At 37.1% G+C, this 20,982-nt stretch overlaps 1 protein-coding gene across 10 annotated transcripts in view; it reads left to right on the top strand.

Annotated features, from left to right (window-relative positions):
- Positions 1–20,982, top strand: part of N4BP2 (NEDD4 binding protein 2) — a 186,562-nt gene that overhangs the window by 41,009 nt on the left and 124,571 nt on the right. For all 10 annotated transcript variants that reach the window (XM_078367365.1, XM_035293851.3, XM_035293850.3 and 7 more), the window contains 7 exons: positions 2,348–2,472; positions 6,326–6,414; positions 8,540–8,616; positions 12,991–13,146; positions 15,385–17,762; positions 18,938–19,023; positions 20,202–20,247. In XM_078367365.1, coding sequence (XP_078223491.1) covers positions 2,348–2,472; positions 6,326–6,414; positions 8,540–8,616; positions 12,991–13,146; positions 15,385–17,762; positions 18,938–19,023; positions 20,202–20,247 — 2,957 coding nt within the window. The remainder of the gene's footprint in view (positions 1–2,347; positions 2,473–6,325; positions 6,415–8,539; positions 8,617–12,990; positions 13,147–15,384; positions 17,763–18,937; positions 19,024–20,201; positions 20,248–20,982) is intronic.

Genomic DNA, 20,982 nt, shown 5'->3' with positions numbered 1-20,982 from the left:
TTCATGAAAGACATTGGACTGGGGCCGGGCGCGGTGGCTCATGCCTGTAATCCCAGCACTTTGGGAGGCCAAGGCGGGTGGATCACGAGGTCAAGAAATCAAGACCATCCTGGTCAACATGGTCAAGATGGGGTGAAACCCCATCTCTACTAAAAATACAAAAAATTAGCTGGGCATGGTGGCGCGTGCCTGTAATCCCAGCTACTCAGGAGGCTGAGGCAGGAGAATTGCCTGAACCCAGGAGGCAGAGGTTTCGGTGAGCCGAGATCGCGCCATTGCACTGCAGCCTGGGCAACAAGAGCGAAACTCCGTCTCAAAAAAAAAAGAAAGACATTGGACTGAAAGGTGGAACCTTAGAAGGCAGTTGAGCTGTGAGACAAATTCGAAGAACTAGGTTTCAGGGTTTTTTAGAATCAGAGGCAGCTACAGTTAGAATGTGGGTAAAGAAAAATGTGCTTGTCACAAGGTAGAAACTAATATTTTTTGAATGAAGAGAGAGAAATAACTGGGATAGTATTCAGACATAGAATCTGGGTTGTCTTGGAGAGAATGGTTCAGTATTCAAACCCAAGGAAAACGATGGATGCAAAAATGCTTTTGAATTTATTGGAAATGAGGTCATGAATGGGTACCTGAGAACCAATTTTGTTGTCCTGTGAGGGTAAAAGAAAAAGGGTTTAGCAAGCTGTGATGAAGGAGTTAAGGGAAGGAGAGAAGTTGGGTAGTAGTTGAAAAGGGTCCCAAAGTGTAGTTACAATTTTTTTTTTTTTTTTTTTTAATTTTGACAGAGTCTCACTCTGTTGCTTAGGCTGTTGTGCAATTGTGCGATCTTGGCTCATTGCAACCTCTCCTCCCCAGATTCATGAGATTCTCTAGTCTCAGTCTCCTGAGTAGTTCGAATTATAGGTGCCTGCTGCCATGCCCAGCTAATTTTTATATTTTTAGTAAACATGGGGTTTCACTGTGTTTGCCAGGCTGGGCTCAAACTTTTTTGTTTTCTTTTTTAAGAGACAGGATCTTGCTTTGTCACCCAGGGTGAGTGCAGTGGCATGATCATAGCTCATTGTTACCTTGAATTTCTAGGCTCAGGCAATCTTCCTGCCTTGGCCTCCCGAGTAGCTGGGACTACAGGTATGGGCCACCACACCCAGCTCATTTAAAAATTTTTTGTAGAGACAGAGTCTTGCCATCTTGCCCAGGCTGGTCTCAAAATCTTGGGCTTAAGCAGTCCTCCCACCTCGGCCATCCAAAGTGCTGGGATTACAGGCATGAGCTACCATACCCAGCCTAGTTAGAATTTTTAAAGATAGCTGAGATATATAGATGTTTAATGGTAAAAAAGAAGTGTCAGAGAAAGGAAAGCTAAAAAAAGAAGAGAATAAACATAGGAATTATGATCAAATGAGCATTCACTAGCATGTAAGCTCCATGAGTGTAAGCATTTTTGTCTTTTTTTGTTCATTTGTTCATTGATGCATGCTCAGTGCTTAAAACAGTGTTTGGCACTTAATAGATGCTACAGAAATGGGCATATATTTTCAGAAAAGGGTAATTAAAAATTTGTTAATCTTCAAACCTTTAAAGATTTTATAGTTAAGGATAAAATGTCTTCATAACATTAAAAACAAGTTTCTGAATAATGATTTATATAAAGCAAAATAGACCTAGCTTAGATCAGATTTTTGGGGAATTAAACTTCTGCTTAGAGTATTTTCAATGTGACTTGTTTGAATACTACAGTATGTTTACTTTTTTTATTTATCTATTTGTATTTAATTTTTTTTCTTTTTGAGGGAAGGTCTCACTCTGTCACCCAGGCTAGAGTGCAGTGGTGCAATCTTGGCTCAGTGTAACCTAAACCTCCTGAACACAAGTGATCCTCCCACCTTAGCTTCCCAAGTAGCTGGACTGTAGGTGCACACTACCACACATGGCTAAGTTATGTGTTTTTTGTGTAGATGGGTTCTCGATATGTTTCCCAGACTGATTTTTACTGTTTTATTTATTTTTTCTGAGACAAGAGTCTCACTCTGTCGCCCAGGCTGAAGTACAGTGGCACAATATCAGCTCACTGCAAGCTCTGCTTCCCAGGTTCTAGCAATTCTCATGCCTCAGCCTCCCTAGTAGCTGGGACTATAGGTACATGCCACCACAACTGGCTAATTTTTGTATTTTTAGTAGAGATGGGGTTTCACCAGGTTGGCCAGGCTGGTCTTGAACTCCTGGCCTTAGGTGATCCGCAAAACGATAGTACTTGAGTAATTTATTTGGTTTATGACTTTGGAAAACTTAGGAGAGAAAATTTAGAAGAAAAGGTAATGAAAATTATTTCATTTATCTTTCACAGGACTTTGCAAGAGGATAATCCAAGTGGAGTCATTCTTAGTACTGATGATTATTTTTATATAAATGGACAGTACCAGTTTGATATAAAGTACTTAGGAGAAGCACATGAATGGAACCAGAATCGTGGTAAGAACAGATAATGGGATTCTGAGTAATTTTATGCATGGTATAAAGAAAAAATTCACTTAGTATTTGTTTGTATGTTTGTTTTTGTTTTTCGAGACAAAGTTTCACCCTGTTGCATAGGCTAGAGTACAGTGGGGTGATCTTGGCTCACTGCAGCCTCGACTTCTGGGTCCAGGTAATCCTTCCACCATAGCCCCCTGAGTAGCTGGGACCACAGATGTGTGCCACCATGCCTGGCTAATTTTTGTATTTTTTGTAGAGATGGGATCTCGCTTTGTTGTCCAGGCTGGTCTTGAACTCCTGGGCTCAAGCAATCTGCCTGTCTCGGCCTCACCAAGTTCTGAATTTACAGAAGTGAGCCATTGTGCTCAGCTAAATTCGCTTAGTATTTTTTTTTTTTTTCTTTTCTGAGAGAGAGTCTCTCTCTGTGCCCAGGCTGTAGTGCAGTCATGTAATCTTGGTGGTCAGGCTGGTCTTGAACTCCCGACCTCAGGTGATCTGCCTGCCTTGGCCTCCCAAAGTGCTGGGATTATAGGTGTGAGCGACTGCACCCACCCCTATGGAGAATCTTACCAAGATATAGGAACTATATTTTCCTCAGTTTTTTTTTTCTTTTTTTAAAAAATTTTCCAGATGGAGTCTCGCTCCATTGCCAGGCTAGAGTGCAGGGGCAAGATCTCGGCTTATTGCAACCTCTGCCTCCCAGGTTCAAGCGATTCTCCTGCCTCAGCCTCCCTAGTAGCTGGGACTACAGGCATGTGCCACCATGCCTAGCTAATTTTTGTATTTTTAGTAGAGACGGGGTTTCACCGTGTTAGCCAGGATGGTCTCAATCTCTCGACTTCGTGATCCACCCACCTCAGCCTCCCAAAGTGCCTGGATTACAGGCGTGAGCCACTGCACCCAGTGCTCAGTCTTTTATATAAGTGTACTGTAAAGGTGCTTCTTGGCTTTGCAATCTTCAGACATTCTTAATTTTTTTATATTCTTTCTTGAACTAAAGATTAAAGTAAGAATTAAGGAATATGAAAATACCAACAGACCTAAAACCAAAGGAGGTATGATTTGGTCATGAAGCTCACCCTTGAATTCACCAGTTACTAGCTATACAATCTTGTGCAAGTTATTTATACTTTCCAAGGCCCAGTGCCTCCTTTGTAAAAGGGAATAATAATGCTTAACTCCCAGGATTGTTGTGAAAGTTAAATGAAGATAAAAAGTGTTAGCATTGGCCAGGCGTGGTGGCTCATATCTGTAATCCCAGCACTTTGGGAGGCCGAGGCAGGTGGATCACCTGAGGTCAGGAGTTCGAGACCAGCCTGGCCAACGTGGCATAACCCCATCTGTAATAAAAATGAAAGAAGTAATTGGGCATGGTAGTACACTCCTGTAATCCCAGCTACTTGGGAGGCTGAGGCAGGAGAATCGCTTGAACCTGGGAGGTGGAGGTTGCAGTGAGCCAAGATCCTATCACTGCACTCCAATCCTGAGTGAGAGAGAGAGACTCTGTCTCAAAAACAAAAACAAAAACAATGTTAGTATGGTTCAGCATGCCCTTATAACAGCAACAGTAATATATGTTAATAGACAGAATTCATTTTAAAACTGTTAAGACAAAACTCATGTGCCATGCAAATCACCCATTTAAATAGTACAATTCAGTGGTTTTTAGAACTTAATATTCAGGGTGTGCATGTGTCAACACACTCAATTTAACTTGGCTTTGCTGCAACTTTTAGAACACACTAAATTTTAAAACATTTTTATCATCTCAGAAAGATTCTGTACCTATTAGCAGTCACTCTTTATTTCTCCCCAGTTCGTTTTGTCCCTATAGATAATTTGCCTATTCTGGACATTTCCTACAACATGTGGACTTTTGTGATTGGCCTCTTTGAATTAGCATAATGGTTTCAAGCTTCATCCATGTTGTAGCATGTATTTCATTTATTTTTATGGATAAATAATATTCCATTTTCTGGATATTTCACATTTTATTAATCTATTCATCAGTTAATAGACATTTGAGTCGTTTTCACTTTTTGGCTGTTATGAACAATGCTGCTGTAAACACAGATGTCTATGTACAACCTTTTTAGGAACTGCCATACTGTTTGCCAAAGCAATCACACCTTTTTTTGTTTCTTCTAGTAATTTATGAGGATTTCAACTTTTCCACTTCCTCACCAACACTTGTTATTGTCTGTTTCTTTGATTATTGCTATTCTGGTAGATGTGAAGTGGTATCTCATTGTGGCTTCTCTGATGGTTAATGATGTGGAACATCTTTTTGTGTTTATTGTCCATTTGTATATCTTCTCTGGAGAAACGTCTATTCATACTTGTTCTGTCACTCAGGCTGGAGTGCAGTGGCACAATCTTGGCTAATTGCAACCTCTGCCTCCTAGGTTCAAGCGATTCTAGGGCCTCAGCTGCCTGAATAGTTGAGATTACAGATGTGTGATACCACGCCTGGCTAATTTTTTATTTTTGGTAGAGATGGGGTTTCACTATGTTGGACAGGTTGGTCTCAAACTCCTGACCTCAAATTTTCCACCTGCCTCAGCCTCCCAAAGTGCTGGGATCATAGGTATGAACTACTGTGCCCAGCCTCCTTTGCCCATTTTTAAATTGGTTCTTTTTTTCTTCATTCGTAAGTTGTTAGAGACTGGGCAGAACTTTGAAAACTTCCAAATAAATTACTTACAAGACTTACTTGTTGTGCTGTGTCATTAATTTCCTATATGGTCTAATTCCTTTGGAAAAAAGGTAATTTTATAAGAAAATCTCTTGTGCAACAGTGTATTAAAATGTTTATTTTAAATCATTATCTCTTGTGTGTATTTATATTTGTCCATTTGTGTTTGTTTTTAAACTTTATTTTTGAATGATTTTAGATTTATGGAAAAGTTGCAGAGATACTATGGAGAGCCTCTGTATACCCTTCAATCATTTATCCTTCATGTTAACATCTTACATAACTAGGATACATTTGCCAAAACTAAGAAATCAGTTTATTATTATTAACTAAGCTCTAGACTATAGTTTGATTTTAATTTTTCTACTCAAGTTCTTTCTCTGTTACTTGACAGTCTTAATGTGTGTTTTTTTTTTTTTTTGAGAGAGTCTCACTCTGTCACCTGGGCTGGAGTGTGGTGATGTGGTCTTGGCTCACTGTGATCTCTACCTCTTGGGTTCAAGTGATTCTCCTGCCTCAGCCTCCTGCGTAGCTGGGACTACAGGCATGTGCCTGCCACCACATCCAGCTAATTTTTCTATTTTTAGTAGAGACGGGGTTTCACTGTGTTGGCCAGGCTGGTCTCAAACTCCTGACCTTGTGATCCATCTGTCTCAGCCTCCAAAAGTGCTGGGATTACAGGTGTGAGCCACTGTGCCTGGCCTTGTTTTTTTTTGGTCAGAGTCTAACTCTGTCGCCAGGCTGGAGTGCAGTGGCGTGATCTCGGCTCACTACAACCTCTGCCTCCCTGGTTCAAGCGATTCTCCTGACTCAGCCTCCTGAGTAGCTGAGACTACAGGTGTGCACCACTATGCTCAGTTAATTTTGGTATTTTTAGTAGAGATGGGGTTTCACCATGTTGACCAGGATGGTCTCAATCTCCTGATCTTATGATCCACCTGCCTTGGTCTCTAAAGTGCTGGGATTACAGGTGTGAGCCACTATGCACGGCCCATACTTAATTTTTTGTCCCCAAAGGGATATTTAGAAGTTGAACAGTGAGTAAAATTAGCACATCTGTATTTTTCACTTATAAAAAGATTAGGTTTTTTGAGAATCATAATATTTAGTATTGTTATTTAAAAATGATTTTTAATTTTCTGTTGTGTTTTTCAGCAAAAGAAGCATTTGAGAAGAAGCTATCTCCTATAATTATAGATAATACAAACCTACAGGCTTGGGAAATGAAACCATATGTTGCTTTGGTTAGTACCATAAGTTACCATAATAAGTTTGTATGAAATAATTGGGGATCGTTAGTTATAAAAATGAATCTCAAGCGCTGAAGAATCTCAGAATCTTGGATAGTCTATACCTGAGCTTTTTTTGGTCTTCAGCAAGATGAGGAAAATAGGACATTTAGATGAGTTTTTCCATAAAGGTAAATATATTTAATTTTTAAATTCTGAAATTCAGTTTTTGAACTCTAAGATTGTTTGCTTTTTGCGGTCTTTTATGAAAAGGTAGTGGTACTAAATTATAATTTTATTTTTTTATTTGTACATATGTTATGTATATTTATTTCCTTTTCCTCATACTTGGCAGAATCAAAATTTGTTGGTTTGCTTTTCCCAAATTTCTTTTGAAATTTTGCTATTCTGCAAAATTCAGCATTTTGTAAACTCAGCTGTTTTCTCTGAATTTGCGAGATTTCTTTTTTTTTATTTGAGACTGAGTTTTGTTCTTGTTACCCAGGCTGGAGTGCAATGGCGCGATCTCGGCTCACTGCAACCTCCGCCTCCTGGGTTCAGGCAGTTCTCCTGCCTCAGCCTCCTGAGTAGCTGGGTTTATAGGCACGCGCCACTATGCCCAGCTAAATTTTTGTATTTTTAGTAGAGACGGGGTTTCACCATGTTGACCAGGATGGTCTCGATCTCTTGACCTCGTGATCCCAAAGTACTGGGATTACAGGCTTGAGCTACCGTGTCCGGCCCAGATTTCTTTTAATATCTAAACCCTCTTACTTTACCTAACCTATACCTAATCCTCTTTCCCTGCTTGTTCTTTTTTGCCCAGCTTTGATGTCACCTCTTTCAGAAAGTTAACCATCTGTAATTTATTAAAAAGCTGAGTTTAGGTACTCACTTATGCTGGAGTAGAAGAGAGGGTATGGCTTTATTGCCCAAGCATAGGGTTTGCCTGTTATATTATAGCCAAAGTAGAACTTTGAAAAATATGAGCTGTTATTGCCCGGGCCTGGTGGCTCATGCGTGTAATCCCAGCACTTGGGGAGGCCAAGGCTGGCAGACCACCTGAGGTCAGGAGTTGGAGACCGGCCTGGCTAAAATGGCGAAATGTCATCTCTACTAAAAAACAAAAATAGCTGGGCATGGTGGTGGGTTCCTGTAATCCTCACTACTTGGGACGTTGAGGTAGGAGAATCTTTGGAATGCAGGAGGCAGTGGTTACAATGAGCTGAGATTGCACTCCAGCCTGGGCGACAAGAGCAAAACTCTGTGTCCAAAAAAAAAAAAAAAAAATTATACATGAGTATAATAAATACCCAAAGTATAAAAAAGAGTGCCAGAAGTTCTTTTCCCTAGAGGAAAATGCTTTTAGTGGTATTTTTGAGAATCTTTTCAGAAGCCTACTATGCATGTACCAATGTGTAAATAAATTTTTTTTTTGAGACAGAGTTTCGCTCTTGTTACCCAGGCTGGAGTGCAGTGGTGCAATCTCAGCTCACTGCAACCTCAACCTTTTGGGTTCAAGCAATAATCCTGCCTCAGCCTCCTGAGTTGCTGGGACTATAGGCATGTGCCACCATGTTTGGCTAATTTTTGTATTTTTAGTGGAGACAGGGTTTCGCTATGCTGGTCTTGCTGGTCTCGATCTCCTTACCTCCAGTGATCCACCCACCTTAGCCTCCCAAACTGTTGGGATTACAGGTGTGAGTCACCATGCCTGGCTAAAAATTCCTTATCTTCCTTTCTTAACATTTTTTAAGAACATTCTGTTATTAACACATGTAGAATTAAAAAAATTACTATGTAGTATTTTCATCTTGTGGTTATACCTTCACTTATTTTGTCAGTTTTATATTAATAGCCACATAGTTATTTATATTCTTTTGCTGTTACAAATAGTGGAGAACTGGCTATCCTGGCATATATCTAATATATGTATTATATAAATAAATGCTCTTATATAAGTATCAGTAGCATAAATTTCTAGAAGTTAATTGCTGGGTTAAAGAGATTGTATATTTTGCCAGTTTAACACACTCATGAAGATTAGATAATCTTTTACGTTTAACATAAGTTTGGAAACAATAATTTTAGTTTCTTGGAAATATCTATTTTAAATTGTTTTTGTCTTTTTTGTATGTAGTCTCAGAAACATAAATATAAAGTCCTTTTTCGGGAACCAGACACATGGTGGAAGTTTAAACCAAAGGAACTTGCAAGGTAAAACTTTGAGGCTATCTAACATGCTTTTCTTATAATGGCAGACAGAGAAGTTCCATCTAGATTTTTCCCCTTGTAAATGATGAATGAATTGATTAGATTGTAACTTAAAAATTGAGAATAGATTTTATATTGCTTACTGCTTGTTGTCCAGTTTTATGAAGCATTTCTTTGTGTTTCTAAAATTGAGTTAATTAACAGAAAAATTTCACTTGTCTTATATATTCTGTACCTCATTACCTTTTTTTGAGTTTTTATTTAGTTACTTTTTAAAACATAGAGACAGGGTTTCGCCATGTTACCCAGGCTGGTCTTAAACTCCTGGCCTCAAGTGATCCTCCTGCCTCTACCTCTGCCCCCAAAGTGCTGGGACCACAGGTGTGAGCCACAGCCTGTACTTTATTACTTTGAATCATATGTTAATATCTGGAACTAGAACAGACCCTAGGATTTGGCACACCTGAACCATGTGCTACTGGTAGGGGCAGATTGTTGTAGCTGCTTAGTGACTTAGAGCACTGGAAGGCAGTACGAATGTAGAGACGGAAAAGGTAGCAAATATCCAGCTGTACAGACACCTCACTCTCTGCCTGCCTTCCCCTAAGGCTATACTTTTTTCTTTATTTAGTTGCTTGACTTGAATAAAATGTTACTCAAGGCACGGCCATACAGCATGTTTTGCTTTGTGTTCTGTATTCCCATAGAAATAGCCCTAACTTCATTTTGGTTAGTCTATTTTTTTTTCTTGGCAACTTAAACTAATTTTAATACTAACTAAAGGACAACCTAATTTTACTATATTCACAGTGTTACGTGATCATCAGCATTTCCATTTCCTCCAAAGAAACCCTATACCTACAAGCAGTTACTCCAGTTCCCTCCTCCTCTTGGCAACCACTATTGTGTGTTCTGTATTTATGGGTTTTCCTCTTGCATATATTGTGTATAAATGGAACATATAATATGTGGCTGTTTGTGTCTGGCATCTTTTCACCTTAGCACAATGTTTTTAAGGTTCATCCGTGTTGTAATGTGTCACTACTTATTTCCTTTTCATTTCCTTTTAATGGATTACTGAGTTTGGTTTTCTCATATTTCATTTAGGATTTTTGCATCTTTTTACAAATAAATGAGATTGACCTACAGTGTTTTATTCCTTGATTTCTCTTGCCTGACTTTGATATCATAGTTTTAAGATCATAAAATTAATTGGGAAGTGTCTCCTCTTTTCCTCTTTTCTAGGTTTATCTAAGTTTGAATGTTAGAATTTGCTTACAAAATTCTTTGGATTAGATGTTTTCTTTGTGAGAATGTTTAGTTAGAATTTTTTCATTACAGCAACGTTTTCAAATTTATTAAGACTTTATTAAAGCAATTATAGTAGTCTCTTACTGTTTACATATCTACTGTGTTAGCAGTTGAGTTCCTTCTTGCAATCTTAGTATATTTGTTATCTTCTTTCTTTTTTCTTTATGATTTTCATCAGAAATCAAATTTTTTAATTAGCCTTTTCAGATAAACAAGTCTCAGTTTTTATTTGAACGCCATTGTAAGTTTTTAAATGTTTAATTAATTTCTGCTTCTCATTCTACTTTTACTGCTTTAAAAAATCAATTTTGCTTTTTTTATTCTCTTGTTTTTTAAACTTCTTGAATGTTTAGGTCATTTTCTAATATGAGCATTTGATGTTAAAATTTCCCTATGTGTATGCCAGGTGTGGTGGCTCATGCCTGTGATCCCAGTACTTTGGGAGGCTGAGGCAGGAAGATTTCTTGAGCCTGGGCAACAGAGCGGGACCCTGACTTTACAAAAAATAAAAAAATTAGCTGGGTGTGGTGGTGTATGCCTCTGGTCCCAGCTACTCAGATGCTGAGATGGCAGGATCACTGTAGCCTTGGAGGTGAAGGCTGTGGTGAGCTGTGATGGTACCATTGCACTCCAGCCTGGGCAACAGAGTGAGACTCTGTCTCCCAATAAAATAAAATTTCCCTATGTATTATTTTAGCTGTTTCAAGAATTTTAATATGTAATACTTTATTTTTGTTATTATTTAGTTATTTTTTATTTTGCATTATGATTAATTTCATTCTTTAACTCTTGGGTTATTTAGTATAGTCTTTTAACATTTCTGAACAGATGGGTGTTTTATCTTTTATAAAAATTGGTTTTCACCTTAACTGCAGTAGGTCAGGTTGTATAGTTTGTGTGATACTAATTCACTCATATTTTATTTAAAACTTTTTTTGGTCTAGTTAAGTGTTGATTTTTTATACATTTCATATTTACTTGATAAGAATTATATGATTGCAGTGTGTTAATATCCCCATTAAATCATGCTTATTAATTGTTAATCATATCTCCTATATTTGAGAAATGAATGTTGAAATCTTCCATTATTATGTAGAACATGTGGTTTCTCCTTAGAATTCTGCCTGTGTTTGCTTTATATATTTGGAGGGTATTTTTTGAAATGTATACAAGCTTAAGATTTTCATAATACCCTAATTAATTGAACCTTTATCCTTTTCTAGTAATTTTATTTTGTCTTTAGTAGTGATTTTTGTTGTAAAGTGTAATTTGTCTAATATTGATAGACCTATACCAGCTTCCTTTTAGTTAATATTTATTGTTTATTTTTTCATACTTATACTTTGAATGTTTTTACATTAAAGGTATCTCTTGTAAGCACGATGGCTGGATTTTTCTAAATCCACTCTGCCTTGGATTTTAACTGATAAACTTAGTTCTTTTGTGGTTATTTTGATTATTCATATAATTGACTTTGTTTCTTACTGTCTCATTCTGTGCCTTCTGTTTATCTCACCTTTTCTGTGATTGATCTTCTATTATAGAAAATTATGTAGTTAAATTTTTTTTCCTATTATGCCTTATTTTAGATTTTTAAAATTGATTCCAAATTTTAAAAAATTTTATTCTTCTCTACTAATTTGGAAGTCATATATAGTATTTTTGTTCTTTTAGTGGTTACCTTATGTTTTACCATGTAGACTTTAAATCCAAAGTCAAACCATTTTCTTGGCTTTCCTCCTCACACATACGAGGACTTTAAAACATTTTAACTCTGATACTTGCCTTCCTCTCAATTTACATGCTGTCATTGTCCAGAATATACAGGTAGTGTTTGTTTTCACTTTCTCATCTAGTTATTGCTTTCTGCTTCATTTTTTTCTTGCATCGTATACCTTTCATCTGGGAATTTTCTTCTGCCTGATGTTCATCTTTGAGAATTTTCTTTACAGTAAGGGTCTGCTTGGTGTCAAATTCTTTTTTTAAAATCTGCAGATCTTTTTATTGCCCTCCTTCTTGTAAGGTACTTTTGCTGGATATATATATTCTATACTGACATTATTTTCTATCGTTGAAGATAACACTTAGCTCCCTTCTGACTTATGTTATTATTGTTAAGTCAGCTGTTATTCTAATTGTTTCTTTGTAGATAACTAGTTTTAAAATGATTTAAGAAAATTTCTGGTTGCTTTTAATATCATCTCTTTGTCTTTGGTGAATGACAACTTCAGTACTATGTTTCTGGTTAGGATTTCTTATTTTTTTTATCTTGTTTGGCATTTGTTGGCTTCTGAAATTAAGGGATTGTTGTTTTTCATCAGTTCTGGAAAATTTTTGGCATTTTTCTTTGCATTGCTTCCGTCCCATGCATTCTCTTCTCTTTCTGGGACTTAGATTAGATGTATACTAGACCTTTTGGCTCTGGCTCCTATGACTCTTAACCTCTCATATTTTCTATCTCTTTGCTTCTCTGTGATCTGAAACCAGACAAGATTGAGGTAGGTAAATATGAAAACCAGATATGCCTAAGTGGCAAATGCAAATATTATCCCTGGGATCCAAACACAAAGCCTTGAATTCAGCCCAAGACAAGAGAGTTGCAATTGAGATGTTTTCATTAAGACAAAACCTTTGAGGGGCTAGAGCATAACATCTGGCCTCCTGGGAGATACAAACCTAGGTGCTGTGTGAAAGTATCCCCAGGTGAAGGCCTCACCTCTCATATGTTAAGTTCAACCAAATGTGAGCTTGTAACCAACACCTTTTAAAAAGCCACCATGAGTGAAAACACAAACAACAAACTTCATATTTGAACATACTAGGAATTTTTTTTCTTTGTTTGAACTTAAAGTATATAATTTTAGAAATCCTTAATAAAATGAAAATTAGAATCAAATCATGTATATTGTACCACAATAAAGCAGCTTTGATATTCTTATCTATTAGAAATATATTACTGTTTTTCTAGACCTATGTTCTGATTTTTTTTCTTTTTCGTCTTATGTTCTGATTTTTAAAAACTTAAATATCAATATTCCTTCAACCCTTTTATCCTGAAATTTTCAGGCGTAACATTCATGGGGTGAGCAAAGAAAAAATATCAAGAATGTTGGAACATTATCAACGTTTTGTTTCAGTGCCAATAATTATGAGTTCTTCGGTTCCAGAGAAAATAGAACGCATTGAGTTGTGCGCATATTCTTGTGAGGACAGAAGTACTAGGTAGGTTACATTGCCTTATGTACAAAATTCAATTTTAAACATAATTTTTAAAAAGTATAATTTTGGAGCTTGTGGAATTATTGCTGATTAACTTTAAAAATAAAGTGTACTTGGCTGGTTGCTGTGGCTCACTCATGTAATCTCAGCACTTTGGGAGGCTGAGGTGGGCGGCTCACCTGAGGTTGGGAGTTTGAGACCAGCCTGACCAACATGGAGAAACCCTGTCTCTACTGAAACTACAAAATTAGCTGGTTGTGGTGGTGCACATCTGTAATCCCAGCTACTCAGGAGGCTGAGGCAGGAGAATTCTCTTGAACCTGGGAGACCGGAGGTTACAATGAGCCAAGATCACACCATTACACTCCAGCCTGGGCAACAAGAGTGAAACTCCAACTCAAAAAAAAAAAAAAAGTGGACTTTTGTTATTTATAAGGGTCTAGTTATAGTCTTACCTGGGGTGGGATGCATGTAGTTAGCAAGAGAAGTGCAAGTTCATATGAGAGATGATATGACAGTTCTTTTATTGTCCTCAGAGTTTTGTGAGTCCATGATTCTGCTATGAATTCTCCTGCCAGCTTTATGTAATCCTCGCTGGTAATCCAGTATTTCCCTTATCCTCTCGCCATTATTTTGTATCCACTCAAATAACTTCTTAATTGCCTTAAGTTTTAAAAACTGAAAATACTTTTTCAAACTAGTGTTATAAAAATTATTAACGGTACACTTTTATCAAATAATACAAGTCATGGCCTTCTGATAGTTTGCAATCTTAGGTAGCACTGATCCTGTTTAGAATTTAAGACACATAAATAATTGAATAAATAAAAACAGCATTAATTGACAAAGTAAAGAAGAAACCAGATAGTATGTAGAGGTCTGAATTATCCATGTATTGTGATGGTAAGGGATATAGAGGCTCTGTTAAAAAAGAGTTGGGAATGGACGAGAGAAACTTTACAAGTGCTTTTTTATTTGAGAGACACTATTGCAAAGTGGTTAAGAGCATGGGCTCTTGAGCTGTATATCCTGGGTTCAAAAATCCCAAAGCTTTGTAATCTTTGACAAGTTAGAAAATCTTTCTGTACTTCAGCTCTTCTTTTCTAAAATGCCAGTAATAACACTCTGCTCATAAAAATCTTATAAGGATTATGAATTAGTACATGCAAGGGACTTAGAATAGCATCATTTAACACATAGAAAACTTGGTGTTAGGTATGATTTCACTTAGGAAGGTGTCTTGCTAGAGTTGGGACTCTGAGCACTCCTGAAATTAAAAAAAAAAAAAAGGGAAATGCATTGACGAATTGGGAAAAATTAACTGAAGTTGAGAATATAAAGATTTGCACAAGTGCTCTGAGTCTGAAATTAACATTAAGTATGGCTTTAAAAATATCTTAACAAATGACATTTCAAACGAAAGCTCTTCTCTTTTTCTGTGATTTCTCTTAATCGGGCAAATAGCATTGGTTGGCTCTTTGTGACTTTGTAAATGAAACTTCCTCTGTATCAAATGACATGTACATAGTATAGAGGCAGACCTAGTTTACATATACTTAGCTATGTAAAACCAAGGTCAGAAAGAAGACAGGGAAGTGGTGTCCTCTCCTGGGAACAAATTCAGAGCTTTAACTTTAATACATAATTAACACCTAAACTGAAAATCTCATATATACTATTCAATTCAAAAAGCGTTTGAGGCTGGGCGCGATGGCTCACGCCTATAATCCCAGCACTTTGGGAGGCCGAGGCGGGTGGATCACGATGTCAAGAGATCAAGACCATCCTGCTCAAAAAAGTGAAACCCTGTCTCTACTAAAAATACAAAAATTAGCTGGGCATGGTGGTGCGTGCCTGTAGTCCCAACTACTCGGGAGGCTGAGGCAGGAGAATTGCTTGAACACAGAAGGCGGAGGTTGCGGTGAGCTGAGATTGTGCCATTGCACTCCAGTCTGGGTAACAACAGCGAAACTCCATCTTAAAAAAAAAAAAAAAAGCTGTTTGAGTGCTTCATATATGCCAAGCATTGTGCTAGGTAATGGGGTTACAGCAAAGTAATGTGTTCATAGTATATTAGAGAAAGATGAAAATTAGCTTTCATAATTTTAATGTACTTTATTTCGAAAATTTTCAGAGTAACTGTTAAGTGCCCTGTCAATTAATGCTTCTTTAATTTAAATCGTAGTATTGATGACAGCATTAAAAGACTTTCTCATGATACTCTTTAAAATAATCTTACAGCCCAAGAGACAAAGAAGATATTATCAATGAAAAAGAAGAAAATGTTTTATCTTCCTCTTCGAAGCACCTAGAATTAATTGAAGAGAAGAATCTTGATGTAACCAAAGAAACAATGTTACCTGAGAATGTTACATATCTCTCTAATGCAGATTTAAACAAAAGAAGAAAAGAAATAAGTGATATGAATCCTAGCATTCAAAGTGCTTTAATTCTGGAAACTCCACACATGTGTTTTTCTGACTCTGAAAGCAAACTACAAGCAACAGACATAAGTGAAGAAGACCAAATAGAAATGATGGCTGTAAAACAGTATAGTAAAACCATCGCAGATAGTTCTGTAGAGAGAGTATCACCTAGTATTTGCTGTGGTGAAAATAATCAAGAAGACTGTGATTTTGCAAATACTGGACCTCTTCACAATGAAAAATCCTTACCCTGCGAAATAGTGGAAGAAAGAGCAACAGTAAAGAAAAAAGCCTGTGGGAAACAAAAAAGCAAATCAGCTTTGGAAAAGTTCCCAAGACATGAGCTATCAAATTTTGTTGGTGACTGGCCAGTTGATAAGACTATTGGTCAGAGGACAAAAAGGAACAGAAAAATGGAAAAAGCTTCATCTGTGCAAAGTGACAAAAAGTATAATTACCTTCAGTCACGTAAAGTATTAGATAACAGTGTATCTGTGAATATAGATGGTGTTCAGCAACGAGGATCTCCACATGAAAGTGTAGAGGATGGCAGAAAGTCACGATGTGATGATGCTTCAGAGCCACCCAATAGCTATAAATATGATGCTTATAAAAGTAATGAAAAAAACTCATTCAGCGTGGGTGACTGGCCTTCATCTGATTCTTTAGCTCAGAGGGAACACAGATCAAGAATGCCAAAGACTGGTTTAAGTGAGCCCAACCTAGAAATTGGAACAAATGACAAAATGAACAAAATATCCTTATATACAGCACATGAGGCCTGTTGGGGCATAAGCCCTCAAAAACTAAAGACGTTGGGTAGCTCTAATCTAGGAAGTTCTGAAATGCTACCCAGTGAAATGACCTGTGAGAGTCAGACTTGTCTAAGTAAAATGAGTTATGGGGAACACACATCATTGCCTCTTACTTTTACCAATAGTGCACCAGCTGTTTCTGGAGTAGTAGAACCACAAACGTTAGCTGAATTTCAAGAGGGAATGCCTAAGAGTGACGCTGGGAAAGAAGTAGGCATGTGTACCCAGACTGAACCACAGGATTTTGCTCTTTTATGGAAAATAGAAAAGAATAAAATCAGCATTTCAGATTCTATCAAAGTATTAACAGGAAGATTAGATGGATTTAAGCCAAAAGCTTTCAATATTAACACAAAATCAGACATTCAAGTAGCAATTCCATATAGAGTAATGTATGATAAAAGCACATTTGTTGAAGAAAGTGAGCTTACCAGTGCAGATGAATCTGAAAATCTTAACATTCTTTGTAAACTATTTGGATCCTTTTCATTAGAAGCCCTGAAAGACTTATATGAGAGGTGTAATAAAGATATTATTTGGGCCACAAGCCTTTTGTTGGATTCTGAAACTAAATTATGTGAGGATACAGAATTTGAGAATTTCCAAAAATCGTTTGATGGATCACAAATTGGGCCTTTTTCTCTGGGGTTGAATTTGAAAGAAGTTATTAGCCAAAGAGGAACTTTAGAGAATTTTAATTCTCCTATGCTAGAGTTTTGCCATGGGACTGGTATTAGTAATGCTAACTTACAGTCTACTTGTGATACAGAAAGAAGAAACTCAGAGCAAGCAGAAATGAGAGCTGTTACTCCTGAAAACCCTGAATCAATGAAAAGTATTTTTCCCTGTGCTGCTATGGGTCTAAAGAATAATAATGACATACTTCCTAACAGCCAGGCAGAACTTTTATATAGCAGTAAGCAGTCCTTTCCAGGTATTCTAAAAGCTGCTACCCCTAGAGAGATGAGTGAAGCAGAGAAAAACCTAATAGTCACAGAGATTGGCGACAACAAACATTCTCATTCAGATTTCTCTGATATTTTTAACTTTGCATCTAGTACTTCAAATCTTGAATTAAATGAAGAAATTTATTTTGCTGACTCTCTTGAAATAAAGAGAAATGAAAATCTTCTAAAGGATTATGTGAAATTTTTAGACACAGAAGAATTTATGAATGAAGATGAGCAGGAAATGGAGGAAATTCTAATGGCAGGAAGTGGTTTATCAACTGGAGTTAGTGAGGAAGATAAAACTGAGATATTGAATCCCACTGCAGTGATGGCCAGATCTCTGACCATAGACTGTCTGGAATTGGCATTACCCCCTGAACTGGCTTTTCAACTTAATGAATTATTCGGTCCTGTTGGTATTGATTCAGGTAAGGAAAAAGTAAATGACCGTGTGTGTGTCTTTGTGTGACTAGACTGTAGAGGGTTCTATTTTTTTTTGAGTTGGAGTTTCACTCTGTTGCCCAGGCTGAAGTATAGTGCTGCAATCTCAGCTTACTGCAACCTTCACATCCCCAGCTCAAGTGATTCTCCTGCCTCAGCTTCCAGAGTAGCTGGGATTATAGGCACATGTCACCATACCTGGCTAGAGGGTTCTATTTGATTGTAAAATTATTTTCTATGTTAACTGAAAAGCAAAAGTAATTTTATGTTGCCTAACTTCACATAGTGCCTTATTTTTGACACGTTTCTGGAGGACTTAAAGAAATATAATTGGGGCTATGTGGGTTGGTTCACACCTGTAATTTCAGCACTTTTGGAGGCTGAGGCAGGTGGATCACTTGAGGTGAGGAGTTTGAGACCAGCCTGGCCAACAGTGAAACTCAAAATACAAAAATTAGCTGTGGCTGGTGGCACATGCCTATAATCCCAGCTATTGGGGAGGCTGAGGCAGGAGAATCGCTTGAACCTGGGAGGCAGAGGTTGCAGTGAGGCAAGATTGCGCTGTTGCACTCCAGGCTGGGGGAAGCAGTGAGATTCCATCTCAAAAAAAAAAAAAAAAAAAAATATATATATATATATATATATATATATATGTATGTATGTATGTATTTATGTGTGTATATATGTATATGTATATATTTGGAAGACATAGAGAATATTTATATGGAGTTTGTATTTATTCCATGCATAGTCTGAACATTTTCTCTGGTATTATTTTCTTCACACTTAATTGTAGGGATGAACCTTTTAAAATCCTTTGATGCTACTCCAGATACCTTTAAGACAAGATTAATTTTTTAGAACACACTTATTGAAAAGTCTTGACTAATAGAAATGAATAAAGTAAACATATTTAGACTAATGGAAAGGGATAACTTAAAATAGATTTACTATGAAGCTTTGTATAACTGCACTAGTCAAGAAGTGTGAAGGCAATAACGTGGCACGTAACAAATAAAAATACTCTTGAGAGATTTAGTAAATAGAAACATAAGTTAGGAATTAATAATACAAGTTAGTTTTATTCTGCATGAGGTGGTTGAGTATGTTTTCTGCAAATATATAATGAGTAATGATTACCTTTTCTTCCCCTTCCCCACAGGATCTCTAACAGTTGAAGATTGTGTGGTTCATATAGATCTGAACCTGGCCAAAGTGATTCATGAGAAATGGAAAGAGTCTGTAATGGTTGGTAGACTTCTTCTTTTAAATATCTCCTTTTTTGTCCATTTCATAACCTTTGAATTTCAGTAAAATATATCATGTAATATGAAGGAGTTCTATTGAATTTTGACTTCGACATGGAAGAGTTCTGTTGAATTTTGACTTTGAAAGAGAATGAACTTTTACCACTTAATAGACTACTGTTTTTTTTTTCTCTTTTCAATAGTTTAGATATTTCTAGACAGCCAAATTATATAATTAGTGGTGGATCTCAATGTGATTGTTGATTTTTTTTTTTTTTTTTTTTTTCTGAAACAGTCTTGGTTTGTCGCCAGGTGCCAGGCTGGAGTGCAGTGGCACAATCTCAGCTTACTGCAATCTCCGCCTCCTGGGTTCAAGAAATTCTCCTGCCTCAGCCTCCCAAGTAGCTGGGACTACAGGCATGCACCACCATGCCCAGCTAATTTTTGTATAGTAGAGATGGGGTTTCACCATGTTGGCCAGGATGGTCTTGATCTCTTGACCTCATGATCCACCCACTTTGGCCTCCCAAAGTGCTGGGATTACAGGTGTGAGCCACTGTGCCTGGCTGATTTTTTTTTTTTTCTATTTTAGAGACAGTGTCTTACTCCCTGGTTAAGTGCAACGGCACCATCCTAGCTCACTGCAGTCTTAAACTACTGGGCACACAATCCTACCACCTCAGGCTCCAGGTGCCTGCCACCACACCTAGCTAATTTTTTTTTTTAAATAGAGGTGAGGTCTCACTATGTTGCCCAGGTTGGTTTCAAATTCCTGGCTTAAAGCGATCCTCCTGCCTTGGCCTCACAGAGTGTTGGCATTATAGGCATGAGCCAGTATGCCTGGCCTGTTATTTTTTAAGATAAAAAATTATGAACAGTGAGTTTTTCATTCCTGCAATTAAAGACTTCAATGCTGATTGGTTAAATTCAGACCATTCTCCATAACAAGAAAGTTTTTTTTTTTTAATTGCAGCATTTTTACCATTCTATAAGTGGAAAAATATGTAGCTGTATTCATACTTCATAATTTTTATTGTCTAACTTTATTGTTTTACTTAGATTTAGTAAGAATGGTTTATAATTATATAAGGAGAAATGATTTCTAGAGAAAAATAATATAACCTTGTATTGTTTACTAACTCCTTGTTTGCCAATCTCTTACCTGGCTTTTGTGTTTAGGAACGACAAAGACAAGAAGAGGTGTCTTGTGGCAAGCTTATGCAAGGTAAAGCACATATTTTTATTTCTAATGTTCTTGTTTTAATGTTGAAACTTGGTGTGTGTGTTTGAATTTTAGTTCCTTCTAAATTACTTTCACAAAATACAGTACCCACAAATTTTGATTGGCAAATAAAAGTTCTATTTATTTATTTAGAGACAGTCTCATTCTGTCACCCAGGCTAGAGTGCAGTGGTGCCATCTCAGCCTACTGCAACCTCTGCCTCCTGGGTTCAAGCAATTCTGCTGTCTCAGCCTCCTGAGTAGCTGGGATTACAGACGTATGCCACCACGCCTGGCTAATTTTTGTATTTTTAGTAGAGACGAGGTTTCACCATATAGGTCAGGCTGGTCTTGAACTCCTGACCTCAGATGATCCACCCACCTTGGCCTCCCAAAGTGCTGGGATTTGAGGCATGAGCCACCACGCCCAGCCAGTTCTTTAAATATATTTAATATTGATATAAAATAAAGGGGAAAAAAGCCCCTATAATATATATTTAATTTTCATGAGTGCTGTGGAACATCTAGGATATGCTTTCAAAGTATTTCCTTTTGAGGTTTTGCTCTGCATGAAAGAAAACTTTTGGTTTGAGAGCAACAAAGTGTTTATGTGTTTGATCAAGAACATCATTGAACTATTACTTGGCTATTCAAAGTTTTTATCGATGTCAGTATTGTTAGATTACAAAACCCAGCCTGCTTTTTGGTACATTCTGCCAATTTGAAAATACTTGATTCC

Source organism: Callithrix jacchus, chromosome 3 (genome assembly GCF_049354715.1).
Source record: "Callithrix jacchus isolate 240 chromosome 3, calJac240_pri, whole genome shotgun sequence".
Classification (NCBI taxonomy): domain Eukaryota; kingdom Metazoa; phylum Chordata; class Mammalia; order Primates; family Cebidae; genus Callithrix; species Callithrix jacchus.
This window is presented reverse-complemented; position numbering and strand designations above follow the sequence as displayed.